The sequence below is a fragment of the Neolamprologus multifasciatus genome, chromosome 17 (genome assembly GCF_963576455.1).
Source record: "Neolamprologus multifasciatus chromosome 17, fNeoMul1.2, whole genome shotgun sequence".
Classification (NCBI taxonomy): domain Eukaryota; kingdom Metazoa; phylum Chordata; class Actinopteri; order Cichliformes; family Cichlidae; genus Neolamprologus; species Neolamprologus multifasciatus.
In genome coordinates, this window is record NC_140455.1 from 35979025 (window position 1) to 36006388 (window position 27364).

Genomic DNA, 27364 nt, shown 5'->3' on the forward strand with positions numbered 1-27364 from the left:
GAGCCTAGCCCCCGGCTAGCTATCGAGCTAGTGGCTAACAGACGTCTCCGAAAACGTCAGAGCGCTTTTGAAAATATGTGGTGTCTTGATAAACTGAGCACATATTTGAGGTTTACACAGCTACATTCTCGCCTGAAAATATGTTAAACGTTTATTTTGTGACCCAGAAATAATAATAAGAGTAATATTAAAACTAACTAGCTGCCGCCATTGTTGTAAACTGAACTGGGCTGCGCTATGAATTCTGGGACACAGCTTCTTCTTCTTCGAGGATTAACGGCAGCTGGCATCCTTGTACATGCAGTGCTGCCATCTTCTGTTTCAGTCCGTTATTACACTCTTAAATCCTACTACTTATTCCTGCGTCTTTTGTGATCTTACAAAGCTTCAGACGACGCGTCGACTATTAAATTAGTCGTCGACGATTTTGATAGTCGACGTAATCGTGGCAGCCCTAATATTATATTCACAGAGAGTTGGGGAATGGCTGCAATCACAGAGATATAGGATGGTGACAGATGGACCCTTAGGCCCCCTCCTCGATTCAGAGATGGTCTTTCCCTTTAAACGTAAATGGCCTCCTTGACTCCGCCCTCAAACCAGCGTTCCTCCCTGTCCAGGATGTGTCCACTGGCCTGTAGGTGTAAATAGACTGTTTAATCCTTAGCTCTTCTGTGTTGTGCCATCTGCTTGTTTGGTTTCCTCGATGTGTAAATCCTGCTGGCACTTAACATTGTACACTACATTACTCTGTTTGTGCCACATAAGGGATCACTACAGGTTTTCACTTAGGCAAGAATTATCTTTCTTCTTCCCTGGATTAGCTGGAGCTTTCTTTAGGTGCCTTCCCAGCTTTGACAAATGCCCAGCTGAGATAACCACATTTACTCAGGGCCTTCTTGATGTGATGTTCTTCTGCTTCCCTGGCCACTGTGTCTGTGGGGATGGTGTTCGCTCTGTGTTGTAGCGTCCTGATGGCACCCAGTTTATCAACCACATCATGTCAACCTTAGCATGCTAAGCTATCCTTCTGTCAGAGGAGGTTAGCATTAGCCTTATAGTTCAGTTTCAAAGACCCCGCTCCATATCGCCACTTTGGCTACTTTTTGATATTTGTGTTGATCTATCTTTTGTTGTTATTTCATAGGAAAAATCAAAAACAATAACTAGAATAATAAATAATAAGCTAACCTATCGCTGCAGGTCTATAACCCTGAGCATTCAGTTATGGAACCACACGTTTTGAGTAGCAGTACAACTGTGTAGCTACATTTCAGTTTTTGCATGACAGAGCTTCCTCTACAGAAGCTCTACATTTATTGCTGCTAGAATTTGCATAGTCATTTGCCTTGATGTGCATATCACCTGGCTGACAACATGTTTTCCAGAACAAAAGAACTATCGATGCTATTCTTTTGTTTCTCTGCAAGAGAAGAAGGTGTGGTTAAAAGCTGTAAACCCAACATAGGAAATCTTTTGTGACGGCCTTTGGCATACTTCAGCCCTAGAGTGCAATCCTGCCTCGTATTACATCAGGCAGCAGTGAAGCAACTGCCAATGATCCACTCAGCACAGCGAGTGTCGCACTGTGATGATGTGTTTAATCTGCATGCTGTGTGTTTATGTTGGATTAGTGTCGCTAATCCACAGTGAGAGAGCGAGAGCGCTGACCTTGGCTGTGGAAACGCTGCACACTCTATCACACTCGCTGTTAGTCTTAAAGACAGGATACAAAGGCTGGTTTCTCATAAGGAAAAAAGCCAAATATTTTGTTTTTAATGTTTTACCTGGTCATTTTAGAAAAATATTAACAATCATATTGCTTATGATGATGAGTAAATATACTTTTATACATTCATTTACTCTTATTTCTCAATGGGAACCTTGTTTCTTGAACTTGAGATGCCATTTCCACCTCATTAACCCTTTAAAGCCGGTCAGAGCGGGCACGCTCTGTTTTGCGTAACTATTTTTAAATCCAGGTAGCTCTGCAACCACGTAAGCTAGCGCAATAATTTTTTTTGCACATGAAACCGGAGAAGTTGTACTTACATCTTATGCCATCAGCTTGTCCTCGGTCACAGTTTCCTTCCACATATAGCTTTGCAAAAACTACATAAAAAGCGCTTGCAGCAACAAAAACATAATATTCCAGAAACAGGCCGATCCAATCAGCTGTTCATAACACTTCCTACGGTGGAATAGACGTCAGCGCGAACTTTTGCATGTCTGCCATGACCTGCCCGAAACCGGAAGTGACGTCATTTTCGCGGAAATGTAGTTTTTTTTTACCATCAGGGCCTCATGAGCCTATACTGGTGTTTTTAAAAGTTATCTTTGACTTTATGACTTTGTGTCGTTTCTGGGATGTTTAGGACTCATATTGCACTGCTGGAAATAGTTTATTTTGATGCATATGCTGCTTTTTTGCAAATTTGCTTTATAATATTTATTTTTGTTTTTCCTGCAGTGTATAAAAATTGGTGTATTTCAAAAATAAAACTATGAAGACACTCAAAATAAATTTCCTGTGGTGGGAAACTATTTTGTGCAACTTTTTTGTATTTACAGTTTTGAGGGATAAGCCTCTTAAATTTCTCTAACTAGAAATATATGTTAAAAAAACAAAAACGATTTTCAATTTTTTTTGTAGTTTATTGCACTTTTTTGCAATTTATGTAATTACTATGCACTTAATGCAGACATATTATTAAAATCTGGGCTATAATGGTTGTATTGATGTATAGCAACTTGAAATGCTCCCAAAAATGGCTCCACAGCATGTAAACATATAATATAAGCTCTGGCGGACTTGGTTCTATGGTAGGTCTTAAAGGGTTAACACCTTAAGGTTGCTGTATTTGCTGCATGTCAAAGTGATTGAACAGTCCTTTTTACCACACTGCACAGTAGCTGAAAAGAGAACTGTTGCCAGTGACGTGCACGAATTATCATTAGAAACGTGGATATTGTGAGGAAACATGTAAGTGTTGTCGTCTCTTTAAAAATAAGAACTTATGTAACTTATCCAGAAGCACCACTGTGGTGAAAACTTTACCCGCCCTGACTGATCATGCCGGTGAATTTCAAGCACCTTTAAAAATCTGCATTTATTTTTTTTCCCGGCTTAACGCCACCGTGTTCGCGTCATCCAGGATGTTGCTGCTTACTGCTCTACAAGTGTAAACTTTACATCAAAGCCTCTTGTGAGCCTGAAAATTTGGATAAACTTTTATCACATAAATAAACTGGGTTTCGGGCTGGTTCGCTCTCCGTTATTTCCCTTAAAACATCCGTGTAATGGGTCGGCGGTGAGTCACTTCAAAAAACCGTGTCTGTGTCTTCTTAACAGCAGAACAGCTTTTAAAAGTTGTTTGCCTCCATTTCTGTCAACTCTTTATCCTGTTTGAAGTGTGATGGATAGCCGGCATCTATCGTGAGCTGAACCAGCCTCTTCGCTTGCAGCTCACATTAAAGTCTCGTGGAAAAAAAAAAAAACCTGTTAGACGCGTCTTCTATATGTGTCATTCCCTTTTGGGATCTAGGTGCTTATATTTAGTTTGGGTCTTTGTCCACTGTGTAATGAAGTCCACGCTGTGTCTGGCCAGGAGATGATAAGCCCTTTTGCAAGAGAGGTAATGTGCAGGCTCAGGGGCTTCCTCATCTTGGCCGATTTGGGTCCCGCCAAGCCCCCGAGAATACCGATCACTGCTGCGGATGCAAATGAGGGGAACTTTCCTCAAGGTCGAAAAAAGATTCATGCAGAGCAAATTAAGTGAGATGACTCCTCGCCCAGTGTGGCTTTTTAAATTGCACTGGGCCTGGCAGAAATATGATACATCTTCTGCCTGGTAATGAGAGCATTATTCAAAAAAAAGAAGAAGAAGAAAAAACATCTTTCATTACTTTTCTCTTTCTGTTCGATTTACACCTCCTGCACTTAAAATTCAGCAAAAAGGTTAGGAGACGGGGTGAGTTAAAAGATGCTTAGATTTCTCAAACAATTCTTATTGCTGCCTCATTATAAGCAGGGTGCTTTGTAGAGAGAAAGCAATCAAATGTTCTCACACATCTCAAGTGGAACAAAATGTAAACAATAGAACATAAAGTGCCACAGCAGCAATATAATCGAAGTTGTTGAGTCAACCAGTTTTAGCTAAAATCAGTGAAACGAGCAGCAAAGCAGAAAAATGTGAATGAAAATTCATTCCAGGCCCGACGGAGAATAACAAACAGTAAGTCATTAAGTTAGAGGAGATTTTCCCATCACTGTTATAAGAATGGAAATGGACTTTCTCTGCATTTTTTTTTTTTAATGCAGGAAGAACTAGATTTTAATGACAGCAAGAAGCACTCCAATAGCTTTGAAGTGCACTTAAAGCAAGTGCAAGATGCAGGCTTTTGTTATATGAATCCCATTTCAACATTCTTGACATCCTTTTGTATATAATTGTTATTTGTTTATGTGGATGTAGTACATTTGTAGCATTCATTTCATTGTTTAGTTAAATTATTAGTAATGTTGTTACATATTGAAATGGTTACAAGCTGTTACTTTAACGTACATAACACCTAACCCCAACCAATCACAGCAGATGGCCCCGCCCCTCCCTGAGCCTGGTGCTGCCGGAGGTTTCTTCCTGTTAAAAGGGAGTTTTTCCTTCCCACTGTCGCCAAAGTGCTTGCTCATAGGGGGTCATATGATTGTTGGGTTTTTCTCTGTATCTATTATTGTCGGGTCTACATTACAATATAAAGCGCCTTGAGGCGACTGTTGTTGTAATTTGGCGCTGTATTTGAACTGAGTTGAATTAAATAACAATCATAAACAGTGTGATTTCCTATATGTTGCTAATACGAACAAAAAGGCAGAATTTATTTTAAGCATAGTTTTTAAGATAAAAGATATAAACGTTTGACCTTATTTGACCTTGAAGAAGAGTGAGAAGAAGTGAAAGGTCCAAAGTAATGTGATATATAGAATCCCCATATATAATTCCCTGTATGACCATATGTTCTCAGTACAAATAACTTTTTTTTTCCTTTTTTAAAAAACTTTATTCAAACAAATAATCGCTCTGTGAAGCATTATAATGATATTGACCTTCAGATCAATCTATCAATCTAGAGATCAGAGGTCAAATGTCATACGATTTTAAATCATATTTCGATACTTTCTACATGTTGACAATACACACCACCTGCACCAATCATAGTTTATAAGTTACAAGGCTTTTTGTAAATTTTCCACCAATAAATCATTGAGTTTATTTTGAAAACCTTGGTGGATGCGAGCCAAATTTGGATGGATTGTGAACGTGACCCCACTCTACTGCCCTTCAAAGTTTCATCTGAATTCATTCAAAGATTTTCAAGCTAGCGTTTAGAGACAGAGTGACATGCACACCAAAAACATAACCTCCTTGGCGGAGATAATAAATACCTGTGGTTATCATCCTTACTAATATTTTAAAATCTTTTCATTTTAACCCTGAATAATTTGATGATTTTTTTGTGTTGTTGACCCAACTCCACAGTTTCTATTAGCTTAACAGAGCGATAGCTTCAATTTCCATCTTACAACTTGTCTTACTTTCTGACTTACAGCTATAGCTTCATGTTTAACTCACGCCTCTCTTATGAGTTTCGCTTCCATTAGCACCAGGCATCTATTTCCATTATGGTAACTAGTAGCTAACAGTGAAAACTTTGTACTAACAGTTAGGACCCTGATTAAGCTGGCAAAGTGGCGAGATAGCAGTTAGCAGCTAGAGAGCCAGATATTTTCCTTCATGAGTTGCTGAACCAAAGCTGAGGGTTAATATTGGATTCAAATTTACAATACTAGTCTTATTAGATCATTATATGTCAGTAATGTGATTACATGGTGTCCTGTTGACCACAATTGTCCAAATATACTACAGCTTTAAAAATTAAAGCTTGACTGATACGGAATTTTTAAGACTAATGACGATAATGGTGATAAAAAGAAAAAAATGATTCTTGTTCTTTCTGACACATGAAATATAATTCGGTTTCCCTAACATTTGTTATGTGTAGTGTTGCGAAATCAGTTTTACCCCGGTTCTTTTATTCGTCGAGGCATCCAGAGACGGCACCGGAACTCAGTAGTCATTTCACAAAACCTTTATTCATCTTCATTTAAGCATGCATTTCAAGGGAAGACGAGGCCGGTGTGTCCCTCTGCAAAATCTTCACCCCTTTGTTAGTTACAGCCAGCTTTATAGAGGCGTCCCCATCATAAAACCCCCCCACAGTGTGCTGCAAACTTTTTTTTGAAATCAAATCAAAAATTTGCTTGTTTACACTCTTCCCAACTCTGCTGGGATCAACTGCTTGTTACATTTGTAGCAATCTAAACAGTACTTGAATGATTGAAGGGTGTTTCTCCAGTCTCCACATTTCAAAATTTCTTTGCCCACAATTTTGTTCTACATGTACAACAATAAAAAAAAGCTATTCTATTCAATTCTCTTCCATTATAACATTGGCTGATAATAGGGCTGCTCGATTATGGCAAAAATGATAATCACGATTGTTTTCACTGAAATTGAGATCTCGATTATTTGACGATATTTATTTAACAATAACAATGTGTTGAATAATGACTTTAAAGATTGTCAAAAATAATATAAAATAGTGCAAATACTGATAACAGTGCGAATGTTTGCAATATAAAAAATAAATGAAAAATGTAAACATCTATGTTTAGTGAACTTTGCAGTGTTGCTCTGTGGTGCAGCTACGACACTGTAGCAAAGTTTACACACTGTGTCTACTTGATCCACGTCTGACTCCATGAACCCATAATGTTTCCACACCACTGAAGTTTTTTTACCTCTTTTCAACCAACGGCAGTCACTCTCCTCTCCAAATAACTTCTGCTTAGCTTTCCGAGCTTCCCTCAGGTCCTCTTAATTGTTGTGACGCGTATTCGAAATGCAGAGAGGTGCGCTCGATTTGCCACACGGAGCAGCGCGAGAGTAAAGCAAGAGGGAGGGGCTAATAATCGGCTCAGTCATTTTTAATGATCGTTGAAAGCCCAGATTGTAATCGTGATTAAAATTCGATTAATTGAGCAGCCCTAGCTGATAATATCGATGTGTGAATAAATCAGGCAGGCTCCACGGAAAGTCTTGTTCAGTGCTGGATTTCACATTGGAAGTGCATCCTGGCTGATAAATTCAGTGCTGAGATTCATGGATTTCGTAATGAAGGTGCATTCTGAGATTTATTACAGGTCACACATACCTACAGTTCATAGCATAGTAAAACTATGGAAGTGCCTTTGTGAGATCTAATCAGTCTTTTCCTATTAATATTTGTTTAATGATATTCACACAGACCTGTTTTTTCTTTTCATTAAGTCATTTAGATAACATGGTTACATTAGGGATTTCTTATAACCTAATTAACCTAATTTAAGACTTTGGCTGTGAGCTTTCAGTGTCATTACATGCTGAAGTTGCATAATTAGTGACCTCACATGCTCGCAGTAGGCGACTCTTTTGTGTCCCTTACAAATCTGGATTCAGTGAGTAAACTGAATGTTTTCTCAAGGCTGTTTGTTTGCACAGCATCTAAATGTGCAGCCGGGAGAATAAAACATTAGTTAATGTATTTTGACACAATGCATTTTTTTCCATAACTAAAACTTGTCAAATGGAATTTAAAAAGTAATTTTTGCATGCAAGTCTATTCTGTTTAATCACACTGTCACTTTACTTAAATTAATTTGACACACGACGGTGGGAGTGCCTCGTTTAAAAATTGAAACAACCTAGTTTCTGCTATTAATAGCTGCTGGGTTCTGGGTGGTGTTCGGCGCTAACAAGATTAAGTCATTATGCGCTCACTTTCAGTGATCCTGACAGCTGTAAACATGCAAACATGTGGTTTGATTTTCTGTCTTCTATATTTTGCAGGTCCCATCAGCAGCATACTGGTGAACACGTATGGCTGCAGGCCCATCGTCATGATGGGGGGCTGCCTCTGTGCCCTGGGCATGATCTCAGCTTCCTTCTGCACTAATGTGTTGCAGCTTTACATCTGTATGGGAGTTGTTACTGGTAAGTCCATCTAAATCCGTTTAAATCCATTTTGGGTTAATTTGATTATTCATTGGAATCTGGTTAGAAAAGAAAATAGTTTGCTGTGTGTATTTAAGTCATTTTCTTTTATTTAAAATTTTGTAAGATTAATCATTTCCATATTTGGACGTGGCACTTGTTTCATGTTTTCCAGAAATCAGCTACAGTACAGTACAACAGTGTCAATACAGAGCATTAAAATGTCACGAATCTACCATCTAATGATCAATATTCACATGTGTGGAACAAACCATTTAGGCTACGTTCACACTGCAGGCGAAAGCGCATCAAATCCGATTTTTTTGACCCTATGCGACCCATATCCGATCATGGTGTGACAGTGTGAACGGCACAAATCCGATATTTTCAAATCCGATCTGGGTCACTTTCGTATGTGGTCCTGAATCAGATACATATCCGATGTTTTAGAAAGCGACTGCTGTTTGATGGTCATATCGCATTAAATCCGTCTTTTACGTCACCGACACAAGACAGACGCCAATTATCAGCGCCGGAGAAGACATCGCGAACGCTTCCTGGCCATCCAGTGTAGATGTTAGTGAAACTGTTGGGAAGACAACGTTGGAGAAACGTGAACATTTTATTTGTACTGTATAATCTGCAGATTCTGACAGAAATCTGCAGCTATCCTTTGAAGCAGCGCTCCTCTAAAACAGCAATAAGGATCATTATTAGGTTATTTACATTATTATGTAAATAACTAAATAACTTAAAGCAAAAATTGGGAAACGTGAAGTCCGAAGTCTTTATATTAAGGTCCATCAGTCAAACAATACTGTTGCTCTGGGTCTAAACAGAGCGCGTTGTGTGTGACGTCTTCTTTTGCGCATGCGGCCGCTTTGAGCGTTCACACTAGAGCACGTTTTGCTGTCGCACTCGAGCTACAATCCGAGGAGACTTGTTTATACCCCACAGACGGACAGCATTTGGGCAGAACGTCCTCTCTGTTAAGGGTGGCCATCTGTGGAACAGTCTTCCTCAACCCATTAGAGAATGCTCGACATTCAATTTGTTTAAAGCAAAGGTTAAAAACTGGTTATGGACAAATCAAGTGTGTGATCATGTATGAGTTGTATAGTTTTAATGTTTTATTTGGGAACAGAATGATGTGTATGTGTAAGTTTGGTGATGGAGTTTTTATTATGAATGAATGATGATTTTTTATGAATTATTGTCTATTTTTTTATGTTTAAGGACAACAGATGGAAATTAGCCTTTGGCTATAATCTGGCATGTTTACATTCATGTAATTTTTTTTTTTACATTTATGTTCATTAACATGCACTGTCCTAAATAAATAAATTAAATTAAATTTTATTTGTAGTGTGAACGAGCAGACAAAAAAATCGGATTTGATCAAAAAATCGGAATTGAGCATTAAGACCTGCAGTGTGAACGTAGCCTTAGTGTCCTGTTGTACTGTTAAACTATTTAATAGCTTTTTAAATCATTCGCTCGCAATGCATTGCATTAGGAAGTTTTTTTTCTTACCTCTTTATGAATAAAAGCCAAGTGCAACTGAAGAAAACACCATCAAATAGAAAACTGTTGCAAAAGCATGAAAAAAGCATACAAAAACAACAGAAATACTAAAAACGGCAAAAAAAAACCCCAAAAAAAACCCAGCTGCACTTTCCTTATGTTTTGTGATTTGTTTTTATTTTTTTACTTCCATTGTGTTTTATTCAACTTGTTGTGTTATTGCAGCTTTTTTAAATTTTCTGGTGTTCTCTTAATTTGCAGTGCATTTCATCTCTCCGGGCCACTATAAAAAGAATAATTCCAAATTAAGTGAAATGTAAATTTTCAGACAGCACAAAAATATTTAGAAACCAAATTAAGCCTGTGCATTACAGGAAGTTAATTATCGCTAGCTGTAAAGCCTCGGTAACACAAATATACTTTTGCAATCTTTATATTTTTATTTTATTGTGTTAAAAAGAAATGATCATATAGTATGAATACTGTCAATGTATACATGCTACTATTTAAACAGAATACCCTGTACATGTGATCGTCTGCTCCATGCAGGCAGTGTGCACAGTGCTAATGCTGTTCCACAGCAGGGATAATGATGACCTTTTTCATTTCGTGCATTAGCCTGCTAATGTCAAGCCTCCTAATAAACACAAATTATAGTTGTGGCTGACAGGAATGTCCTTAGTTTTATAGATTCAAGCCAAACTGCTGCTATAGCATAGCTATAAGCACCAAAGCAACATCAACAAAAATCCTTTTTTGCTTAAAGCATCACCCATATGGTTGTCGCTATTCTTATAAGCCTTTTTTTCAAACTTTATTTTAATTTTAGTTCTTATTTAGGTAAACAAAAAATAAAAGTAGTATTCTGTAGTATTGATTATTGTAACTGCATTTAAAGCACAGTTGTTTCAAGTTCAATGCCTTTCTTTCAATAGGACTGGGGCTGGCCTTCAACCTGCAGCCAGCGTTGACTATGATAGGGAAATACTTCTTTAAGAAGCGTCCGATTGCTAATGGGCTGGCAATGGCAGGCAGTCCAGTCTTCCTCAGCACCCTGGCTCCTCTCAACCAGTATCTCTACAATCAGTTTGGCTGGAGAGGAAGCTTCCTCATCTTGGGTGGCCTGCTGCTGAATTGCTGTGTGGCAGGTTCACTCATGAGGCCTTTAGGACCTCCACCTGGCAAGGTCAAGAAGGATGAAGAGTTGTCCGCCATTGCTACCACGAGCAAGGAGAAGCGCAGTTTTTTGCAAATAGTTAACAAGTATCTGGACTTATCTCTGTTCAAGCATCGTGGCTTTCTCATTTACCTGTCGGGCAATGTCATCATGTTCGTAGGCTTCTTCGCACCTATTGTTTTCCTCGCTGCCTATGCAAAGGACATGGGTGTAGATGAGTACTCTGCTGCTTTCCTGCTCTCAATCCTGGCTTTTGTGGACATGGGTGCCAGGCCTTCCATGGGGCTACTGGCCAACTCACGCTGGGTCAGACCCAAGATCCAGTACTTCTTCAGCTTTGCTGTACTGTACAATGGAGTATGCCATATCCTCTGTCCACTGGTTGAAAGTTACACTGGTTTGGTGGTGTATGCAATATTCTTCGGCTTTGCCTTTGGAATGGTCAGCTCAGTGCTGTTTGAGACCTTGATGGACCTGGTTGGAGCTCAGAGGTTCTCCAGTGCTGTGGGACTGACCACCATTGTGGAGTGCTGCCCAGTTCTCATTGGGCCACCATTAGCAGGTACAGTCTTTCTGTTTTTGAGCATATTTCATTCCTTTACCTGTTTCTGTTCAATTTAATGCTGTCATGAAGAACAAATGATAGCATCTAGGGATGCCCCGATACCCGATACTGGTATCGGGTATCGGGGCCGATACTGTAAAATGTGTGTGTACTCATACTCGTAAAAGTTAACCGATACCATGAACCGATACCAACTTATTTCATTAATCAGAGGGTGGCTTGTCATTTCTGTTGTAGTTTTTTAGATTGGCCACTAGGGGGACATCCTGCGCTAAACAGGCACAGGGTTAGGCGAGTGAGACTGGCGGCTCCAGATAAAAAAGACAAACTGGAGGCTGCTGTAGCTAGGCTAAACAAAATGTCAAGAGAAAATCCACGGGCAGTTAAAATAACAGAGGCTCTGACTCATTTTATCGCTCTGGATGACCAGCCAATGCCGGTCGTGGAAAACATAGGATTACATCGTCTTCTCAGCATACTCGAGCTGCGATATGAAATTCCCAACCGCCCAGACAGTGCCAATAGTTCAGTGATATTTTGTAAAATTACAATGTGGAGACTCTGCAATAATTTAACAGAAGTGCTTATTTTTCACTTGAAATTTTTGTGGTCATTTTTATTAAGATTTTATTTTTTATCGGCAGGGAATATAATAAAACCTGTCTTCCAATTAATTGTATTTGTGTGTGTGGTAGAAGTATCGGTTTTTGTACTCTGTATCGGCAAGTACTCAGATCCAAGTATCGGTATCGTATCGGTTTGAAAAAATTGGTATCGTTGCATCCCTAATAGCATCTATTTGCAGTCAATAGGTCCTGGACTACTGCAGCTAGTTGAAAATGATACCAGTCCTGAAAAACACTTTAGTATTTTGCCCTCCACAAGTTAACCAGCTGATTGGTGGAATCCCAGAAATGGAAAATAAATGATTTGGCTACACAACTTTAAGGAAAACACTGACCGAACCCACAATTCAAAATTAAGTGACATTAGCTGACTTTGAAACATGTTTCCTGTATAGTGTACCTCAGTTTTACATGTGATACTCTAAAATGTATATTATTTATATCTTAATATTTTCTGTTGTCTTGCAGGGAAACTGGTCGATGTCACAAAAAATTACAAGTATATGTATTTTTGCTGTGGAGCTATTGTGATTCTGGCCAGTATTTGGCTCTTCATCGGAAACTTCATTAACTACAGACTCTTAGATCGTGAGCGCAGACGTGCAGAGATGTACAAACGGACTGAGACAGAAGATCCGGACCAAACTCTGGATCAAAAGGAGGCTGACGGCGAAGCCCAGGCCACTGAAGAACTGGTCGACGAAAGTCAGAGAGACGAGCAACCTATGCAGCGGGAAACCAACATCTAGATTGTACTACTCTGCCAACACCTCACTGTCACTTCTGCTGCAAACTTGCCACACCCTCCACTATGATCAGACTGAGCTCCGAGCTAAGAGGTGCCTCCCGGTGTTCCGCCAGGCTCTATCTGGGGTCCTCTGCTTCTCTAAAGCCAAAGCAACAGCAGTGTTGTAGGCGAGGCTGCGAGGGATACAATCTCTTTGACAAAAAGTAAAGTGTAACATACCGTTTGCATGTGAAGAGGCTAAAAGTCAAACTGTTTGTGAAATGTTTGTGGTAGTACTAACTTTATTTTCTTTTTTTCCAACATTGAGCTTGTATCGGAAATACTATAAACTGCGGCGTGTGGAGAAACACTCACATGACACAGTGGCCGTTTGAGTCAGTACAAGGGGATATTGTTTCTGTCCTATAAAACTAGGACAAGTGGGAGCAATTGTAGCAGCAAATTAAAAAAAATTGGCAGATAATTTTGAAACCTTCATCAAAGATGAATTATCTGCTGCCGTTTATTAAAATAATAATAGTACTGACTCTGTTTTAAATAGATTTTCTGTGTGACCCAACAGAAAATATCTTTCCATTCTTCCTGCTGCGTCTTCTGACCTGAATGCATCATAATTCCAACAGCACCAGCAACCACATGTTTAAAATAAATAAGCCTCCTTAACAACATAACTGGTAAATAAGAAAGTTTTTTATTTGGCATTCAAAGACATTTCCGTTACTTGTGATGTCTTGACCACAGACTGCTGATAAAAGATGGACATAACTTCTGAGTCATAAACGCAAAGCCAGTATGGAAGTGCCTTAAATATGCATTTTTTTTAATGGCCACTGGGGGGTGCAAACAGTAGTCCAGTTTAATGAAGGTCAATACAGATCACTAGATCTTATTTAAAACAGCATGACATAAATTTTCATTAATTATTGCGCATATAAAACTTAAGGGTATCCTTTTGGGCATGCTTTGTGATTGACACATTGCAAGACTTCCTTTTTGTGGGAACCAATCCTTTCAAAACTCAAAGGTAGCGATGGAAAAAATGCTTCGCATTGGGACTTCTTTAACTGATGCTTAATGACATGGTGGTTAAATCCATCTTTTATATACAGTCTGTTCTTAAAGTTGAACTAATTTCAACCTCTGGCTTCAGCCAACAAGCAATTTCACTGCATTTTTTTCAGCATCTGGGTTGTTTGAGGTTCTACACCCATATTGGACAAGCTAAATGGAGGGTGCTAAATTGCTAGTGCAAATAGCTTACCAGAAAAGGCAGATGAAGGAATCACCTTTGGCCATAGTAATGAACACACCCATTCTACAAGTATCAACATTTAAATTCAAAGTTGTGAAGAATGGGACTGTACCTAATTGCACTGTGCTTTATATGGCAACTGGGCGCCCTAAAATTCCAACTTCCATAAATAAGGTACAGATGTGTTCACAGCTGGCGCCTGTGTATTACGCTGTCCATCCGAGAACTCTAACTTTATGCAGTAAAAAAGTCCAAGCTCTGATCGGGTCATAAAATGCTACGTTAAATGTCTTGGGTCCCATATTCTTATACTCACATATACCGTGTGCCGCACTAAAAGTGAAATGGCCACACTTCATCCCAGACTTCATTATGAAATTGCTGCAATTCAGTGAATTTAATTATGGTTGAATGTAATTTCCTCTGTGGGCCTTAAGAAGGTATTAATGACCAAAAACCATCGATTACGAGTGGTTTTCTACATATGAAGCCCATAAGCAATATGCTCACATTGTAACACAGCTATACAGGGAAACATATTTATAGTGACCATTGCCTCTCCATACTGTGATACATTGCCTTAAATCTAGTGCAATCAGTGCAGGGGAGACTGTCTTTGTGTTAAACGTGGTCCACTTCTTTGGTTTGATTAACTTCCCAACTCATGAGAAATCAATGTAACGTGTGTATACTACGTGGTAAAGCTTTAAGTAATTGTATTCTATATGCTGTAGTCATTAACAAACTAATTCACTAACAACTCGCGCGCCAGTATGTTAACAAAACGAAGGAACACGTCACTAATTAACAAATGCTAATCGTGTCCAAGTGTGTCGTGTTCACTCAGATATTTTGGTTGTTAGAAATGTCAGTGTTGTTCAGTATGATATCCATTACATGTGTATTTTTGTAAACGTCACCCTGCTGTGCTGCTGATCAGTTTTTGTCTGAAAGCCTGGAGCTAAAACTGACCAAATGATATCCTGCCACAGATAAGAAAGCCAAACACATTTGCAAGTAATCATGAACATACACACCGGTCCCTTTATAAATGGTGGGATGTGTATTCAGAACTCTGAAATCCTGATATCAAGCTGTGTATCGGTGGTTCAACCATATCTTGTCTTTATCTAAGACTCGTGATAATAGAGCTGTGATATCCTCTGTAGGTGGGTTTGAATCGGCTGCTGGTATGAGTATTGACCACTGCTGTGTTCTTTGTTTGTTTTGTTTCTTGCAAGTAAGATTGTTCAGTTTCTTTGAGCTCTTTTTTTGTCCTGGACTTAGTCTCACATATATTTTCCTTTAAGAATCACTGAATCTGAATCTCCAGTTATGGCCGCTCGTCTCCAGAAATGCACTTTAGTTCATCAGCATTTCATTCCCGTATCACACAGTATTTTTTATATACTGTCATGTCTGTACCCTCCTACATTTAAAGTATGTGAATGTTACTTTATTCAGCCTGCACTTAATTAGTGGAAAGAGGTTCACTATGAATGCTGCAAAATCACTTCTATCAAATAGCACTGCCCCCTGCTGGTTTCAAGCCACATGAAAGGTCAAGAAAGCCAGGTTGTTGTTTGTTACATTTACCTATTTATAATATCAAAAACAATTTATTTTTCATGGGATAAATGCATGAGCATTTTTCTTTTCTAAACGATATTTTCTTGATATTTATAGGTTGAATTATAAACAAATAACAAAGCAAAATCCTGTCATGTGAAAATAAGGGGAATATAAATTAATTTCAGCATAAAGTTTCATTTCTATTTTTTTCCAATGCCCAATTTTCCCGGTAATTAAAATGATGCAGTATGGATAATGTTATTTATGCAAAAAAAAAAAAAAATCATATACCATTAAATTGAATGTGTGGTAAGGTAAATAACATGCTTGGAATGTTCTTATATATATATATATTGACATCCAAAACAAGCATTTTGTGTATTAGTTTAATTACGTTTATTATCAATTATAAGGTGTAGCATCTCAAAGATTGTGTTTATTTTCTTTTTATGTGTGTATATTTAGAAAGAAGACATTTATTTTGAAGTTTGCTTAAAACCAGTTTTAGCAGAGCGATGACATTTAAGCGAATAATAATGACTCCTCCCCCTGTGGCATTATTTTTTTAAACACAGTTAACTATTAAGCCGCTTAATTTATTATCCTGGTGTGTGGAGGAGGTGTCACTTCGCTGTAAGATATATGCAGATGCTAACGTTGTTGGACGCTGGACAGCACTTTGCAGCTAACACCCTTAGCTTGTTGAAATGACAGCAGATTGGAGCTTTTCGTTCATATACTAAATAATATAAAACAAATCGTGAACTGTTAACTATAATGATCTGTTTTTCTTTGAATAATGTGTATTACATTTCAATAAAATTGTTTTCTTTTTATATGAGAATTTGGGGAATTAGAGGTTTATTCTGTTAAATTGGTCTTTTTGTGCATTTCAAATTACCTTTAAAAAACACAAGCAAACAAAATTCCAGCTTGCAGGTGGAATCTTCCCACACGTGTATCACACTGCTTTGTGTTGATGTGGATATCAGTATGTGTTGCTGCTGATTGTATAGAAGGTCATTTGCTTCTGGGAGGAGGAGGAAATGTAAGCTAACTGTGCCTTATTGTTTTAAACTGACAGATATAAACATGGACAATAGTGCAACTTCTCCCCTTGCTTATGTTGTGTGTATGTTTACACATCACTGCAGTCCTTTTTACTCTAAACGATCAACTTGTGTAGCTGAAAGGAAAAAGAAATTCACTCCATATTTAAACCACATATGAACAAATACGCTGATGATGTGAGAATGTGTACGCACTGAATCTGGTCTAAGTATTTTTTGTCATTTGTCTGACAGAACTCACTATGTGTTGTGTTTATGGAGCTTTGTACACATAGTCACACATCCAGATATTTCTGTGTATGTACACATGTACGTTTTTGTGTGCGTGTGGTGTGTTTGGACCTTCATACTGTAGTTTGTCTCAGCAGTAATCTCAGTGTCTTTCATCCTTCGAGTACCAGATGTAATATGCGCTTTCAATCAGGGCAACTATCCTGTACAACATGATCCTTTTTCAGATTGAGTCACTTATTTCCACTACCTCTGCAACTGTCATGTCAGAGTGGGGAACAGAACCACACGGGTATAGAAATTAAATTATGTTTTTGTAACTAATATAAAGATACCACAGATCACATTAGCTAAATAAACTATGTATGTATTCAAATGAATGATTGTCCCTGACTTTGTTTATGATTTTACGTTTTGACTGATAGCTAATGAAAGTTAAACCAAGCCACAGACTGGATATAAAGATGGACATAATGTTGCCTCCACCTGTGAGGTTTTTAGCAGTATTTTTACCTGCACTCTGTCTAATGGCCAACAGGAGGCGACTCCTCTATTGTCAGAAAGAAGGCTAGTTCATGTCACTACCCGATCCGTACCGGAAACCCGATCCGTACCCCGCATGCGCAAATCTTACGTCACTTCCTCTCTTTGCCAACATTGCGACATTCAATATATTTGAATGATACGGTTAGCGCCCAGTTAGCTCCTAGCATTTCTCAACAGCTCTGCCTCCTTTTTGACTACCGGGACATTTAAACAATGGATAATCTGTATACAAACAAATTCATGCTTTTCTCCTCAACAAAGAGCGTTCCCCGATTGAACAACAGCACCGTAAAATAAGAAGAATGGTTAATAATACAGACTTTGTAATATGTCACGAAAAGATTCATGAGCCAGATGAAGTGTTTACTGACAATTAACAGTGATAGCGGACATCATCATCACTATTCTAATCAATCCTCTCCACACAGACAAGCATAAACACACTCGACTATCACTAAATCAAATTTAACACACGTTTGTAATGACGCTAATTCAGTTTACAATAGGGTTCATTCGCTCGGTCAGCAGATGGCAGTATCCTCGTACACTGGGGAGTTCACTGCCATTAAACGAACAGAAGAAGAAGAAAACCCCTGCACATGCGCGGTACGGATCGGGGAGTCCTGATCCGTCACTATCTTTTTATTTTTTTGTTTTTGTCTACATCATATTGAAATGTTTCATTATTGGAAACATTTTAAGAGATACTTGTTATTCTTAACATCTTAACAGATACTCTGACCTGTAACTATCGTAAAACGCTTTGACCGGAAGTAGACACCTTTCGCGCATGCAGGGTACCGATCAGGTTTCCGGTACGGATTGGGTAGTGACAGTTCATCTAGAACATAGTTACCTTTCCACGTGACTTAATTTAGCTCTTTTGTAAGCAAATGCAAAGACATCATTTTATCACAAAGTTATAGATCTGTAGATATATAAAGTCTGGCAAGTGCCGAGTGATGTTAAAGGGAGTGCCGAGCCAGCCGAGCAGCTGAATTTTGGTATTCAACAAGTGACAAAAGCAGGAATGAGCAGTCATGTAGCTATAATGCTACATGTCACATGTAGCATTATAGCTACATGTCACATGTAGCTATAATGCTACATGTCACATGTAGCATTATAGACTCCATTTCTGTCTGATTCTGTTGATACAGGAGTGGCTTTTCCTCCTTCTTGGGAATGTTTTTCACCAACTTTTATGTTTACTTTGCTACATTTGAGGATTGTGTGTGGCCTGATTAGCGTAGGAATTATCAGTGATTGGGACTGTAACTATATTATACTGTTAATTTTTGAATTATGTGATTTTGTATCTCAGGTCATTTTGCAGGGTGACATAAAAGTAATGTAATGAGTAGTTTAATGAATTAGGCTATGTCCACACGTACACGGGTATTTTTCTGTTTTCGTTTTAAAAAATAATCTCGTCCACACATAAAGGCAGAAATGAAGGAAAACGCTGCTAGGAACATGCCAAAGCAACAGGTGGCGATATATTCCTAACCGTGCAGAAATGTTGGCCAATCAGAAGCCTCGGTGGGAAATACTAAACAAGGATGGGGCATAGAAGCAGAACTGAGTCCTCTGTGTGGAGGGACAGTAACTGTGTGTGTATATGTAAGCATTTAAACACTGCAGAAAGTACAATTAACAGTAATAGTGTTGTAGAAATTCATTTCACCGAAACAATAACGTGGCGCACAGTGTGACGTCAAAAAAGGCGCACACCTTTGACGCTGCGTTTTCTCTGTTTTTCTCGTCCACACGTGAAATGCAAAAACATCCACCCTGGCCGGAGTTTTTAGAAATCTCCGTTTTCAGTGACCAAAAACGCCATTTACGTGTGGACGAAAGGTGCAAACGTATAGAAAAATCTGCGTTTGCAAAAATACCCGTGTACCTGTGGACGTAGCCTTAGTGTCTATAGCAGGGCCGGTATCCTGAAACTTTTCCATGTGTCTCTGCTGCAACACACCTGAATAAAATCTGTAGGTGATTAGCAAGACTTGACTGCATGCTGAGTTGGCAACACCTAACCTTACTTACACTTTTATTTAAATGTACTTACGTTTTTTTTAAAAAAAAGTACTTCTAAAACTAGTTTTATTGAACCATATTCATTCATCAGCTGCTGTAACATGAATCAAATGGCTGAATTGCCACCTGCAGTCAAGTTCTATAGAGTCTTGCTAATCACCTACTAATTTTATTCAGGTGTGCTGCAGCAGAGACACATGGAAAAGTTTCAGGATACCGGCCCTGCTATAGACACTAATTCATTAAACTACTCGTTACATTACTTTTATGTCACACCGCAAAATGACCTGAGATACAAAATCACATAATTCAAAAATTAACAGTATAATATAGTTACAGTCCCAATCACTGATAATTCCTACCCTAATCAGGCCACACACAATCCTCAAATGTAGCAAAGTAAACATAAAAGTTGGTGAAAAACATTCCAAAGAAGGAGGAAAAGCCACCTGTGGTCTGTAGGAAGCAAATAAGTAACATAACCCAGAACTTTTTAAATCAGCATGTCAGTGACATAGTAGTACATCTGCCTCATGATCCAAACCAGTTTCACCCAAACTGTAAAGGCCACACAGTTTGGGTGAAGACATATTAGGCAATCATTCATTATATGCACATTTAATTAAGTTCCTTCCAATACTGCAGGAGGACTAATGATTCTCGTGACTTGTGGAAGGATGTAATTCATTACTTTCTGTTAAGTAAAACGTTAAACACTGTCCAGCACGTACAGAACATGGCAGGAATATTTGTTGCAGCTGGTGGTTGCAAAAATAATAAACTGGAAAATGTTAAAAAGCTCAGAGCTTAACAGAGTGACTCTGGACACATGAACATACTGATAATTATATCAAAATATCAATTAGTGCATCTTTAATTTATTAAGTGTTACTTATATGTTTATGATAATTTGCACTACCAGTCAAAGATTTGGACACACTTTCTCAGGTATTGTTTTTTCTTTATTTTTACTACTTTCTATATTGTAGATACAAACTGGAGACATCAAATATATCATGCAAGATATATGGAGTTATGTAGCAAAGAATAAATTCATAAATAACTCTACATATGTCTTATATTTTAGATTTGTGCCACCCTTTGCTGACAGCGCTGCAAACCCTTGGCCTTCTCTCAAAGAGCTTCATGATGTCATCACCTGAAATGGTTTCACTTGACAGGTGCGCCTTGTCAGGGGTCAATTGTGAAATTTCTTGCCTTCTTAATGGGGTTGGGACCATCAGTTGTGTTGTGCAGAAGTCAGGTTGTTGCACAGCTGACAGCCCTATTTGACAACTGTTAGAATTCATATTATGGCAAGAACCAAATTGCATTATTACTTTAAAAGCTGAAGGTCAGTCAGTCTGGAAAATTGCTAAAACTTTGAATGTGTCTCCAAGTGCAGTCGCAAAAACCATCAAATGCTACGAGGAAACTGGCACACATGAGGACGCCCCAGGGAAGGAAGACCAAGAGTCACCTCTGCTGCTGAGGATACATTCATCTGAGTCACCAGCCTCAGAAATCCCAAGTTAAAGGCACCTCAGATTAGAGCCCAGATAAATGTCACAGAGTTCCAGTAGCAGACACAGAGGAGACTGTGTGAATCAGACCTTTATGGTCAAACAGCTGCTAAGAAACCACGACTAAGGAAAAGCAAGAAGCAAAAGAGATTTGTTTGGACCAAGAAACACAAGGAATGCACATTAGACCAGTGGAAATCTGTGCTTTGGTCTGATGACTCCAAATTTGGTCCCACCTGCTGTGTCTTTGTGCGACGCAGGAAAAGTGAACGGATGTTCCCTACATGCATGGTGTGTGTGAGTGATGGTGTGGGGGGCTTTGCTGGTGACACTGTTGGGAATTTATTCAAAATTGAAGGCACACTGAACCAGCATGGCTACCACAGCATCCTGAATTTAGTTGGACCATCATTTCTTTTCCAACAGGACAATGAACCCAAACACACTCCAGGCTGTGTGACCAAGGAGAGTGATGCGCTTGCAGTCACCTAACCTATGACAATGGACTGTAGACTAACGGCAAAGGTGCCAACAAGTGTTCAGCATCTCTCCTTCAAGACTGTTGGAAAACCATTTCAGGTGACGACCTCGTGAAGCTCGTTGAGAGAACGCCAAAAGTGAGATGAACAGAATCAACTTTTGGGGATTTGCTTACCTGGATGACTGAGCACGCATCAAGACATTAATATTCATAATTACAAGTATAAGTTATAATCCACCAGACTCTCTTTGCTATATTAGTTTGATCCCATCAAAAATATGATCAGTGGTCTCATTAGCTTTCAAATCGTAAAAGTTTTTCAAATATCAAATTTCCTGCTGACACAGAGGCACAAAAACAGAACCTCCAAGGTGGAGGCAATAATGCTTCAGCGAGTCAGCAGAATGAATAATATCTCAGTGTGTCTTTCCATTAACAGTCAGCACACAAAATCACCTGGATGGGACCAACAACTCTCACCGCACTCACAGCGCAGCTCCTCCTGCATCAAACTCAATAATTAACTCCCTAATAATCACACATCATTCTCATATTAATTCTGGTTAATGGTGACCAATGAAAACTCACACTTCAAAGATGCCCCCACCCCATCCTGTCGCCCACTCCACATGGCCCGCTCCCCGCTGTCTCATTAAAATGCAATGCATCAGCGAGGCTATGCGTGCCGATGATGGCTGAAGACCCTCAGGCAGGGTTTCAGGCTAGATTTTAATGGGGCGGTGAGGGTCACCAAGCAAAGAGAGAACAATACGCCTCTCCAGTTTCCTGTGATCGCCTTTTCAGCAGGATGGGGCACCCCAGGGGGAAGGACCTGTTGGGGTTTGAATGCAGAAGAAGCTGACCTTCAAAACAGTGTCAAACCATATTCCCTGTAAAGCTGCAGAGTTTCAGGTCAGCCTCCTTTGAGTGCTGCCGGTTGGCAATTAGCTGTCATACTAGCGCTCAGGCTAAGCGCACTTCACTAACAATGTTGTGATATTAGGTTAAACACTGAAGGGACACGGGCGGCCCAGCGGATATGTAGCCATTCTTTGATGTTGCATTGAGGCTGTAACTGCAGCACATCCAGCTGCTTCCAATCCCTTTTTTATTCCTACGCTGCTCTTTTCTCTCGCCTTTTAACAGGACTCTATAAACACACTCCTTTTTTTTATATATATATATATATATTTTTTATAACCTTATGAAAGGTAGATTTTATGCAGCAAATGTAAAATATGCCTCAAATGCGAGCAGCAGCCAAATATTTATGGAAAAATGGGGAAAAGTTAAAGATGTATAAAGCATTCACTGGTTTTATATATTATTCATGACTCTGAATGTTTTTCATGCTTTATGCATGAAAACACCTATTCAGATGCTCATCAGGAACTGTATGCTTGGTACTGTATAAAAATGTGCTCAATAACCGTATTTTTAAGTATCTTTTTACTCTTAAAGACGAAGTAAAATAGTGGAACAGTGCTTGCAGCAGAGTGCAAACGTTGTGCTTTTATTAGCTGATTGGCATCAGCTGTTCCATTCATGCGTTGCAATCACTGGGTCGTTCACAGCTGTGTGGCTACCGGCTTAACTCTGACATCCAGTCGTACTTGCATATTCAAGTGTGGACTGCTGCAGTGGGAATTTACTCTCGGACAGCCCTAATTTTAACACCGAACTGACCTGAAATGTTTGTCGATCAAGGAATTGTTCATTTAAAAAAGGTGCACTGAAAACAAACGCAACTGTAAAGTGTGCGACACACGTGGCGATTGTGCTCACGAGCAACGTTCCCTCTAATTTTTCATGTGTCTGAGCGAACACACAAACTCCCTGAGCGGACACATGGACCACTGTGAGCAACAGCAGACGTGTGCACTGTGGTCACGCCAGCGTCGAATCCATCCAAGTTACATGTTTATTATTTACATTTATGTTAGACTACTTTGAATTAACTGCTTTAGCCCACTTACAATGAAAAAAAAATCTTGTTCATGACCTGTGTAGCATGTTAACACTATTGGAAGTAAAAAAAAATTGAAAACAAAACTTGTATTATGAGTCTGTGTGAGAGAGTCTGTAACTCTCTGTCTGCAAATACAGGATATAATGACCAATGTTGGGCAAATAATTATATAGTTACTTCTTCAAAAAAGTAACTGAGTTTTGCAAACAACAAAGTTTTTTGCAGCTGTTTACCTAAAAATGCAGCCGAGGTTTTTTTTTTAAATAAACATTTCAAACTATTTACAGAACAATCAGCTGTTCTGCATCAAATCTGAGGCCACACAAATTATTTGTGCCACTCCAAAAAATAATTTCTGTCCACTATGAGATGAAGGAGAACAACAGCCTGATACCTGCAGGCCTGACAACAGCAGCTGTATCACTGCTGTAACACCTGTAACATTCAGCAGTCGCCTCATTGTTCTGACACACACAACAAAACTATTGACGACACTACACACTAACTACACACTAACTACACAAGATTTGTGCTAAACGTCGCAAATCTCTCACATCTCAAACACCGCCGTCACTCCTAAAACTTCCCCCGTTTCTTAACAACTAGATGCCACGTTGCCATATCATTTTTTGATTGGTCGACATGGTACTTTTTTGGACGAATAGGAAAGAGAGAGGGGGGGGGGACGGGTTGCTTTTGCTCACAGGCTTTCGAGCCTTTTTCCTTATAAAACGCCGTTTTTACCGTTTCTTCCCGCAGTAAATATAAACAACAATAGTATTCAGGAAGAAAACCAAACATTGCAGATATTTTTATCATAACTCTGGTTTTAAGTGGCCTATCAACACAATTTAAAAACTGGTATAAAGTCCACATTTTTCCTTCAATCAACCGTCTGTCCTGCGCACATCTCCAATGGTTGTACACGTTGTCATTAACGTTGCTTCACTCCTCAGCCACGCCGCTTTGCTCACTAAAACACTGGTGTCAGCACATAAGGACACTGTCATAGCCTGTCAACGACGTTGATTAGCTGCTTATACACGATGTGAATTGCATCATTGGCTGGACTATGGGATAAGGTGGCATCGTTCTAATCCCATACGGGAGCAGCCAGTCACTCACTGACTAACACTGCAAAACAGAATTGTTAAAGTTTTAATTTTAATTTCAATTCAGGTTAGATTTTTTTTTTTGTGCGCAGAGAGCGTGCCAGCAGCGCGCAATTGCGCACGTGCGCAGCTTGGAGGGAACATTGGACCTAACTGGTTCTTCCTCATCTTTACTGGCCATGCTGGTATTCTCTGTGCCTACATCCACGTGGTGACCATCGAAACGATGAAAAAATATTTCCATAAACAGCGTATTTTGTGACAAACGATAGCCAATAATATGAAACAATAGATGTTTTCATTTTGTCATCGAATATATTTCGTCATATCAAACAGCCCGACCGAAATCTCAAAACTTAAACGGATAAAGTCACACAAAAAAAGATGACTTCACATTACTGCTGCTAAAGGCTACAAGCTACTTAGTTTTTTATTGCACTGTAGTTCTTAGTAAGACAAAACCATCCAACTGTGTTCATTCCTGCTCCCTCCTCTCGTCTGTTCTCGCCTCATTCAAATGTTTGTTTAGGTTGTAGGAAAACATTCATTGTTAAAGATGAGGTAGCCAACAGCACTGAACAACTAGCACGGTGTGCAGATGTGAGAGGGACTGTTTAGAAAAGATATGAACAGTTTATCCTTCATAACTACTAGAACAACACAAAGTCCACTGGATCATGCACACGCTGAAATACCACATAAAATTTAGTATAAAATGAACCTTGATACCATTCACATGCACATCCATTAAATGTAAGGCTTTAACCAGATGCTGTTAGCTTAGCATAATGGAAGCTAGCTGTTTGCCCAGAAGCAGTGGCGTACACACACACATTTCCTGATTTGTCATACTTAAACCTACATATCACCAAATAAATCCTTACTTATCATGTAAAGCAGAACTAGAAACCCCTCTTTTAAAAACAGAAGCTTTACCGCAGCGTTTCCAATCAGCTTCTTTGCGTCAGCGATCCCTGAGGGGCTCACATTGTATTAGATGCGGTTGATAGCAGCTGCCTGCTATCTAATGCATATAAAGCCAATATTGTCTGCCTCTCATATCACAGTCCATGCATTAATGCTATATCAGAGGAAAATGTCTCTCAAAGCATCAGCTACGGAGCGAACCAAACCAATAAAACGGTGGCCCGGAGGCGTTCTGACCCAAACTGGACCTCAAACCGATATGGCCAAAAGCTACAAGCTGCTCTGGTGTCTCAACAAGACACACATTAACCTTTCCTCCGTTATTTTTTCTGTGGAGATCTCCCACTTTGAAGTGCTTCCATTTAACCTTCATTTAACTTTTGTGTCATGCGCTCCCAGGCGCCCCATTTTGACAGCGGAAGCCTTTAGAAGTCAGAAAAGGCCTGCGGCTATAGATGGCATATCAGCACATCTGTCTGCTGCAGTGCCAGGTTGGGGAGTGAGGAACTGGCTGTTCGTTCTTCCACAAGTGGTCTGTCATTTTCTGGCTAGATCCCTCTTTAGCTCAGTGTCAGAAAGACACTTTAAAAAGGCATAATCCTGATCTTACACTACCAAGGAGTCAGAATTTTCTAGGGCTTATTCAGACAGCATGAAGCCAGGCGAATATGAACTAAAACTGGCATTTCTTCCAGTGGTCTATTTTAGTTTGAAACATATTTTTAAAAAGAAAACCTTTTCTGACTTGTCTGCTTGGGGGACACGAGTCTAGAGTCGCCCACAGAAGGAGCAACATTAGCACATTTGACACTGTGTTTGTAATCGAGGTCAAAAGTCACTCTCGTTTTAACTCTGTTTTGGTCTCCACCAATTTCCAAGGGTAAAATATTTAACTGTTGCTCACTGAGTGTTGAACAGTTAGTCAGTGACTTTTGGGGTTCGTACAAATTGTTGTATTTAGCAACTTAATCTAAAAAGAAAGACTAAAAGGCTACAAATGAAAGACAATCAAATGCTTTTTTAAAACTGCAGAGTGCGGTTGTAATTTTCTGAAGGCTTATTGCAATAAAGAGCTGTTTTCCGTTACACAGTCATTAGATAATATAATTACTGACAGGTGGAGCTTTAAAAGAAGAAGAAGAAGAAGAAAATTCACTTTCCCCATTTTCATATATTTTGGGAAACTGACACAAGTTTTAGAGCAGGAAGATACTATTGATCCTTTAGCTTGACAATATCAGTAACCACTTTATTAGGTACGCTTATCAAACCAGCTCTAATTCAGCAATTTTCCAGTATGAATTTTTATTTTGGGTTAACAAACCTGCAGTCCATGCATAGATGGCACAGTGGTGAAGTTGTCGTCTCACAGGAGAAAGGTTCCTGGTTTCAACTCCGACTCGTGAGTCTGCATGCTCTGTCTGTGCAGGTTTATTCAGAGTTCCTCCTGCAGTCCAAAAGCATGCATGTGAGGTTAACTGGTGATTCAAAATTGTCCAACACTGAAAGGTAAATAAAGTGCTTCAAGTGTAAAGAATGATGCATTTTACAAAGTATGAGAACAAGACACTTTTAACCAAAGCACTTTGTGTGGTCAGCAATACTAGACAAACACTATATATGTATTTACTTATGTCTGTGTTGTTTTCTTTTGTCCCGTTTGGTTCTTTTGCCATCAGAATTATTGTCTAAAGGCGAGGAAAGATGCCCAACGGATTTAGTTTACCAAATTGACCATCCCAGCCTTGCCGTAATGGTCTATTTGATTCACCTTTTATTGTTTATTTTGTTTTTTTATTTTCACTTGTTAGATACGGGACAAACTTGAATGAGGAAAAGAAAAGGGAGAAAGGAAGAGGGGGGAAAACAGCGGAGAAGAGGGACGGGGATAAAGGGCAAAAAACCAAA

General features: G+C 39.2%; 1 protein-coding gene across 2 annotated transcripts in view; it reads left to right on the forward strand.

The window, feature by feature from the left end:
- LOC146499791 (monocarboxylate transporter 2) overlaps positions 1-17235 on the forward strand; it is a 33426-nt gene extending 16191 nt beyond the window's left edge. For both annotated transcript variants that reach the window (XM_085138580.1, XM_085138579.1), the window contains exons 3-5: positions 7947-8090; positions 10550-11353; positions 12451-17235. In XM_085138580.1, coding sequence (XP_084994706.1) covers positions 7947-8090; positions 10550-11353; positions 12451-12731 — 1229 coding nt within the window. In that variant the 3' untranslated portion in view covers positions 12732-17235. The remainder of the gene's footprint in view (positions 1-7946; positions 8091-10549; positions 11354-12450) is intronic.
- The last annotated feature ends 10129 nt before the right edge of the window (positions 17236-27364 follow it).